The sequence below is a fragment of the Sebastes fasciatus genome, chromosome 7 (genome assembly GCF_043250625.1).
Source record: "Sebastes fasciatus isolate fSebFas1 chromosome 7, fSebFas1.pri, whole genome shotgun sequence".
Classification (NCBI taxonomy): domain Eukaryota; kingdom Metazoa; phylum Chordata; class Actinopteri; order Perciformes; family Sebastidae; genus Sebastes; species Sebastes fasciatus.
In genome coordinates, this window is record NC_133801.1 from 422,545 (window position 1) to 430,755 (window position 8,211).

The 8,211-nt window shown below is 45.7% G+C and overlaps 1 protein-coding gene and 2 long non-coding RNA genes across 3 annotated transcripts in view; 1 reads left to right on the plus strand and 2 right to left on the minus strand.

The window, feature by feature from the left end:
- The window catches only part of abcf3 (ATP-binding cassette, sub-family F (GCN20), member 3), a 37,853-nt gene extending 34,607 nt beyond the window's left edge, over positions 1-3,246 (plus strand). The window contains exons 15-20 of the mRNA XM_074640855.1: positions 1-21; positions 156-244; positions 1,277-1,368; positions 1,476-1,608; positions 1,721-1,808; positions 2,694-3,246. The exon at positions 1-21 is cut by the window's left edge and continues 112 nt beyond it. Of these exons, the coding sequence (XP_074496956.1) occupies positions 1-21; positions 156-244; positions 1,277-1,368; positions 1,476-1,608; positions 1,721-1,808; positions 2,694-2,852 (582 nt within the window). The 3' untranslated portion in view covers positions 2,853-3,246. The remainder of the gene's footprint in view (positions 22-155; positions 245-1,276; positions 1,369-1,475; positions 1,609-1,720; positions 1,809-2,693) is intronic.
- On the minus strand, positions 879-1,237 carry LOC141770715 (uncharacterized). The gene is made up of 2 exons (XR_012594614.1): positions 1,195-1,237; positions 879-1,024 (listed from the first exon to the last, which is right to left on the minus strand). It is a non-coding gene; the product is annotated as an uncharacterized LOC141770715 (long non-coding RNA).
- Positions 3,104-8,107, minus strand: LOC141771004 (uncharacterized). The gene is made up of 2 exons (XR_012594638.1): positions 8,066-8,107; positions 3,104-3,199 (listed from the first exon to the last, which is right to left on the minus strand). It is a non-coding gene; the product is annotated as an uncharacterized LOC141771004 (long non-coding RNA).
- Between the last annotated feature and the right edge of the window lie 104 nt (positions 8,108-8,211).

The window sequence follows — 8,211 nt, forward strand, 5'->3', positions numbered from 1 at the left end:
CTTGAGTCTCGCATCTGCATCGTACGTATCAGTCAAATTAACCAATCAGTGACAGGTTTAGGGTTAGCAGCAGCTGTTTCATATATATATACCAATCAATAATCCAGAATCAGGACTCTACCGAATGTGAGTTGACGTGTTGTGTTCCCTGTCAGGTCGGTGAAAACGGCGCCGGTAAAACGACCGTCCTCAAACTACTGATGGGCGAGTTGACGCCGGTCGGCGGAGTCCGACAATCTCACAGGTAAGACGACCAACGGACCAATCGGAGCAGAGCACTCACCTGTGTTCCCCTGAACGTCAAAATTTAACTGTTTATAGGGAACCGTTTATAGGGAACTGTTTATAGGGAATTGTTTATAGGGAACCGTTCATAGGGAACCGTTAACTCTGTTTATAGGTTCTGTTCAGAGAACTTTTTACTGGGTTTAGGGAACTGATAACTTATTATTTACCGTTTCTTTTTAAAGAACCTTTACACTCTGTTTAGGGAACTGATTACTCTCTGTTTAGGGAACTGATTACTCTCTGTTAAGGGAACTGATTACTCTTAGTGTAGGGAACTGTTTATTCTCCGTTTAGGGAACTGATTACTCTCTGTTTAGGGAACTGATTACTCTCTGTTTAGGGAACTGATTACTCTCTGTTTAGGGAACTGTTTATTCTCCGTTTAGGGAACTGATTACTCTGTTTAGGGAACTGATTACTCTCTGTTTAGGGAACTGATTACACTCAGTTTAGGGAACTGTTTAGGGAAATGTTTACTCTCTGTTTAGGGAACTGTTTACTCTATTTACAGAGAACCATTTTATACCATATTTATTTAGGAAACTATTTTATAGAGAACCATTCATATGCCCTATAGGGAACTGTTTAAAGGGAACTGTTTATATAGAACCCTTCATATACCCTATAGGGAACTATTTTTATGGAACTATTTATAGCGAAACGTTCTATGCCCTATAGGGAACTGTTTATATAGAACCCTTCATAAAAACCCTATAGGGAACTGTTTATATAGAACCTTTCATAAAAACCCTATAGGGAACTGTTTATATAGAACCCTTCATAAAAACCCTATAGGGAACTGTTTATATAGAACCCTTCATAAAAACCCTATAGGGAACTGTTTATATAGAACCCTTCATAAAAATCCTATAGGGAACTGTTTTAAGGGAACTGTTTTCAGGGAACTATTTTTGTGGAACTGTTTATATAGAACCCATCATTAACTGACCGTTAACTGACGTCCCTGCTGGTCTTAATGTCCCGTCAGGGCCCTGAAGATCGGGTACTTCAGTCAGCACCACGTGGACCAGCTGGACCTGAACGTCTGCTCTGTGGAGCTGCTGCTCAACCGCTTCCCCGGTAACCACGACAACATCATCATCATCATCATCATCATCATCATCATACCGAGGCTGCGTCAGTCCGAGGGAAGTGTTCTGATTGGCTGATTGTCTGTGTGTTCACAGGTCGGACGGAGGAGGAGTACCGCCACCAGCTGGGAGGTTACGGCATCACCGGAGAGCTCGCCACGAGGCCGGTGGCCAGTCTGTCGGGGGGGCAGAAGAGCCGGGTGGCCTTCGCACAGATGACCATGCCATGGTAGTACTACGCTGTTAGTGGCAGTGAGGGGGGGTGATGATGATGATGATGATGATGATGATGATGATGATGATGATGATGATGTTGATGTCATCGTCTCTCTGTCCTTCAGTCCCAACTTCTACATCCTGGACGAGCCGACCAATCACCTGGACATGGAGACCATCGAGGCGCTGGCTAAAGCTCTCAACAAGTTCAGAGTGAGTGAGAGAGAGACCTCGGAGGTCACAGTGAGGTCACGTGAGGTCACCGTGACCTCACCGTGACATCAGTACACAGACGTCTGATTGGTCAGAATAGATTGCGATGGGACAGAACGTTACCTGAGGGATCGGGATAACACCTGACACGGTGTACGTTTCATCATTTTTATATATATATAGAGATATATATATATTTATTTATATATATATATATATATATTTATATACATGTATGTATATATATATATATGTATGTATATATATGTATGTATATATATATATGTATGTATATATATATATATGTATATATATATATATATATATATATATGTATATATATATATATGTATATATATATATATATATATATATATGTATATATATATATTTATATATATGTATATATATATATATATATATATATATATGTATATATATATATATATATATATATATATTTATATATTTATTTATATATTTATATATATATTTATATATATATATTTATATATATTTATATATATATTTATATATATATATATATTTATATATATATATATATTTATATATATATATTTATATATATATTTATTTATGAATGATATTTCCTGATTCCAAAGTGAATTTAGTGATTTAATCAAGTATTTTAAATGATTAAATGGGGTTAAAACACATCATGACAGAGAAAACATGTTTAAATATCACATAAACAGCCTGTTCCCTCAGGTTCTATCAGGGAACCAATCACTCTGTTCATTTATACATGCTAGCTAGAAATCATGTAAGCTCTCAGGTGTGTCTCAGGTGTGTCACAGGTGTGTCACAGGTGTGTCACAGGTGTGTCACAGGTGTGTCACAGGTGTGTGATGTCATGTGTTTCAGGGCGGGGTCATCCTGGTGTCCCACGACGAGCGTCTGATCCGGTTGGTGTGTAAGGAGCTGTGGGTGTGTGAGAACGGGAAAGTGGGACGCATCGACGGCGGCTTCGACGAGTACCGAGACATCCTACACGAGCAGTTCAGGAAGGAGGGTTACCTGTGAGGCCCCGCCCACCGCCGGCGGGCCACGCCCACCACTAACACAAACCCGGCCCCCCCTCCCTCCCTAACAACATCCCGTCAGAGCGGACCGGAGGACGTTTCCTCCTCTGAACCGTCTCACCTGCTGCCTCAGGTGACGATCTGCTGCGAGCCGATTGGTCGTTTGTGTTCAGCTGATGATGTCACAGCGACCTCTGGAGGAGGAGGAGGAAGAGGAGGAGTCATCACCGACCGGCTGGACTTTATTTAAAGTTTATCGTCACATTAAAACCTCGTTTCTGTTTCTATCATCGACTCTTTAAAGGACCCGACGTCAGATATATGTCCACTCAGAGACACAGTAAAGAACTGTCCTCAGAGACACAAACGCCCAATAAAGCTTCAGTGTTCATGTCTCTGCGTCTACTGCTCCTTTAAAGGTCACCTATTATGCAAAATGCACTTTTCCATGTCTTTTAAACATCACTATCTGTCCCCAGTGTGTCTCCAGGTCTGTCCCCAGTGTCTCTCCAGGTCTGTCCCCAGTGTGTCTCCAGGTCTGTCCCCAGTGTGTCTCCAGGTCTGTCCCCAGTGTGTCTCCAGGTCTGTCCCCAGTGTGTCTCCAGGTCTGTCCCCAGGTCAACATAGTATCATAAAAGACCATCCTCTCTCTTTCTCCTGCTCCGTTTGTCCGGAAATGGGTGTAGAAAATCACTTCTCTTTTTTTCCTTCTCTTCTGACGTCATTAGAGAATGCAAGCCATGTAAGGGTTTCCTGGTGGAACCAGAGAGAACGTCCAGCCAGCTGACCCCGCCCCACAGCGCGTCACTCTCTCTCCTCCTCAACCGAACTATGAGCAGAGTAGCTCCTAGTGTTAGTCTGAAGCAGAACCGTCTTCATGTACTCCCATCATCTAAATATAACATGTTCTTTCACAAAGGCTTTATGTAATTACACTGTTTAAACAGATGATATTTATATATTATATATATTTGATGTCATGCATGTAGCAGAATACAGGTAGTAAATAGTGACTGTAAGCAACACAACACATTTCTGTTTCACAGTCAAACTTTATTTGAGTTGACAGATGACAATATTAATTATTCACAGCATTTGTAATCATCTCACCTGTTAGTTAGTTATGTTAACATGGTGCAGGAGAAAGTCTTCAGCTCTGGTAAACTATGGTAAGCTAAGCTCCGGTGGTCTGTAGTCATGGTAACACAGAGACAGCTACTACTGTAAATAATATACCATTACTCTGATCTTCCATACATTTATCTTTTAGCAGAAATAATGAACTGACTACTGTTTCACATCTTCTATTTTCCACCCTGATGGTCGCTGTGTTTACACACCGTGTCATAGCGGTAGCATGTAGCTAACCCGTTAGCATGTAGCTACATGCTAACGGGTTAGCTCTGTATCTCCCATCTGCTCTCAGCTGTCTGCTCAGCTATCTGCTCTCCTCTGTCTGCTCTCTGTCTGCTCTCAGCTGTCTGCTCTCAGCTGTCTGCTCTCAGCTGTCTGCTCTCCTCTGTCTGCTCTCAGCTGTCTGCTCTCTGTCTGCTCTCAGCTGTCTGCTCTCAGCTGTCTGCTCTCCTCTGTCTGCTCTCAGCTGTCTGCTCTCAGCTGTCTGCTCTCCTCTGTCTGCTCTCAGCTGTCTGCTCTCAGCTGTCTGCTCTCCTCTGTCTGCTCTCAGCTGTCTGCTCTCTGTCTGCTCTCAGCTGTCTGCTCTCAGCTGTCTGCTCTCCTCTGTCTGCTCTCAGCTGTCTGCTCTCAGCTGTCTGCTCTCCTCTGTCTGCTCTCAGCTGTCTGCTCTCAGCTGTCTGCTCTCCTCTGTCTGCTCTCAGCTGTCTGCTCTCTGTCTGCTCTCAGCTGTCTGCTCTCAGCTGTCTGCTCTCAGCTATCTGCTCTCAGCTGTCTGCTCTCTGTCTGCTCTCAGCTGTCTGCTCTCAGCTGTCTGCTCTCCTCTGTCTGCTCTCAGCTGTCTGCTCTCAGCTGTCTGCTCTCAGCTATCTGCTCTCAGCTATCTGCTCTCCTCTGGGATGATTCTGTCGGTCATTTCTCACAGATGGATCTGTAAAGACAGACGTAAAACAGAGTGTATGTTTACGGTTTACAGAGTTGATGCATGAGGTAAACACTGAGCTAACTAACAGAGATATAAACAGTATTATTTACCTGAGAGAAACCGTCAGGAAAACCTGGAATCTGGACCGCAGATGTTGATCATGTGTCGCCGATTTCTGATCAGATTCCTCCGGTAACGTGCGCTGGGTGAAGTTTCTGGTTTATAAACTTTAAAGTAGTTTATAAACTCTTCCTAGCTGCTTCTCTCCCTGCAGACCTACAGGTAGCTCTCTCTCCTTACACTCAGACCTACAGGTAGCTCTCTCTCTCCCTGCAGACCTACAGGTAGCTCTCTCTCTCTCCCTGCAGACCTACAGGTAGCTCTCTCTCTCTCCTTACACTCAGACCTACAGGTAGCTCTCTCTCTCCCTGCAGACCTACAGGTAGCTCTCTCTCTCCCTGCAGACCTACAGGTAGCTCTCTCTCTCCCTGCAGACCTACAGGTAGCTCTCTCTCTCCCTGCAGACCTACAGGTAGCTCTCTCTCTCTCCCTGCAGACCTACAGGTAGCTCTCTCTCTCTCCCTGCAGACCTACAGGTAGCTCTCTCTCTCCCTGCAGACCTACAGGTAGCTCTCTCTCTCTCCCTGCAGACCTACAGGTAGCTCTCTCTCTCCCTGCAGACCTACAGGTAGCTCTCTCTCCCTGCAGACCTACAGGTAGCTCTCTCTCTCCCTGCAGACCTACAGGTAGCTCTCTCTCTCTCCCTGCAGACCTACAGGTAGCTCTCTCTCTCTCCCTGCAGACCTACAGGTAGCTCTCTCTCTCTCCCTGCAGACCTACAGGTAGCTCTCTCTCTCTCCCTGCAGACCTACAGGTAGCTCTCTCTCTCTCCCTGCAGACCTACAGGTAGCTCTCTCTCTCCCTGCAGACCTACAGGTAGCTCTCTCTCTCCCTGCAGACCTACAGGTAGCTCTCTCTCTCTCCCTGCAGACCTACAGGTAGCGCTCCCAGAGCTGGGAGGGGGAGAGAGTGACGCTGTGTTGAGGACGTTTGATTGACAGAAAACGCTGACCAATCAGAGCAGAGTGGGAGGAGACAGGCTCTGAATCTGTAGGTGTTTCTCATTTTGTAATTTTTCGCCTCCTCGTCTCCTCGTCTCCTCGTCTCCTCCGGCTGAGATCGATTGTGTGTAATCGATCTCAGTCCTCCATTTTGAAGGACATCCCAATTCATAAAATGCACATCAAGGATGGAGGAGCGAGGAGGCTTGCTGGAGGAGCTATGAGCGAGGATACACCAGTGCATCCTCCAGTGTTTCCTCCACGGAAGTTTATCACCGACCGACACGCCCCCTTACTGGATATCAGTTATTGATTGGTGCTGATCGGTTTGATCTGATACATCAACATCACTGAGTTTCATACCAGAGTGAAGACCGATCACAGATTAAACGATTTATAGTTTAGTTGTCTTCTGATTCACCATCTAGTTATAATCTGTGTTAACTGTAGGAGTGAACAGCAGACGGAGCATGTTGATGGTGAAGTGATCCAGCAGCAGGAGGACCTGCAGGAGCTCTGCTTCACACACCGTCACTGAAGGAGTCCGACTCTGAGGGAGTCCGACTCTGAGGGAGTCTGACTCTGAAGGAGTCCGACTCTGAGGGAGTCCGACTCTGAGGGAGTCCGACTCTGAAGGAGTCCGACACTGAAGGAGTCCGACACTGAGGGAGTCCGACTCTGAGGGAGTCCGACTCTGAGGGAGTCCGACTCTGAGGGAGTCCGACACTGAGGGAGTCCGACACTGAGGGAGTCCGACTCTGAGGGAGTCCGACTCTGAGGGAGTCCGACTCTGAAGGAGTCCGACTCTGAAGGAGTCCGACACTGAAGGAGTCCGACTCTGAGAGGGGTTTATAACAGCTGACAACGAACAGACTTAAAATAACTTTCTTCATTCATTAGAAAGAGTTTTCTTTTGATGATCTGTTATTTGTTAACTTTTATTAAGGATCCAGTTAAAGTCAGAGAGAGAAGGAGGGTCTGTCTTTTATACCTTTCACATCATTTATCATCGTTTCCATTCAGTCACATGAGGCTGATCATTCCTGAGCGTCGGTTTGATATGAGTTACATCATTTACATTTTCACTGAAACATTCAGCCTAATACAGAACTACTACTGTCAGAACATCAATAACTACAGATGCTAATACTGAATCAATAATATAAAGGTATTGATCCAGTAGAGATGGTTCCTGGTCCTTTAAGCAGGACTCAGTCCACAGTAGAGATGGTACCTGGTCCTCTAAGCAGGACTCAGTCCACAGTAGAGATGGTACCTGGTCCTCTAAGCAGGACTCAGTCCACAGTAGAGATGGTTCCTGGTCCTCTAAGCAGGACTCAGTCCACAGTAGAGATGGTTCCTGGTCCTCTAAGCAGGACTCAGTCCACAGTAGAGATGGTTCCTGGTCCTCTAAGCAGGACTCAGTCCACAGTAGAGATGGTTCCTGGTCCTCTAAGCAGGACTCAGTCCACAGTAGAGATGGTTCCTGGTCCTCTAAGCAGGACACAGTCCACAGTAGAGATGGTTCCTGGTCCTCTAAGCAGGACACAGTCCACAGTAGACATACAGACCAGCTGTTATTCATGTGCAGGTGTTTGTTAAACAGAGAGAAACACTGCTGCTCTGATAACTCTGTTTCTTTATTAGTATTAGATCAGTTCAGACATAAACAGCTGTTAGAGCCGACTGACAGCTAATCCAGCTGTGATCAGCTGATCCAGATGTGATCAGCTGTTGAAGCCGACTGACAGCTGATCCAGATGTGATCAGCTGCTGCTGTCATCAGAAACGGACGTCGCTTCACGTGACGCTTCAGAGGAAACGACATCTCATGTCTCTAAAAACATATTTCCTCGTTTCCTCTCTCCTCGAGTCGTTTCCTCGCCTCCTCCGCTCGCATCTCCCGTGGGCGGGACTAAGACGCGAGGAGAGGAGTCGAGGAGAGGAGTCAAGCCGTATAAAAGGACAAATGGGAAAGACCCAGGATCTGTCAAACAGAGCCTCTGAGCAGACAGAATACATCTATGAACCAGGAAATGAGCATTACATGAGCCCTTTAACTGTCCTCAGAGACACACTCAGAGACACACTCCAGACCTGTCCTCAGAGACACACTCCAGACCTGTCCTCAGAGACACACTCCAGACCTGTCCTCAGAGACACACTCCAGACCTGTCCTCAGAGACACACTCCAGACCTGTCCTCAGAGACACACTCCAGACCTGTCCTCAGAGACACACTCA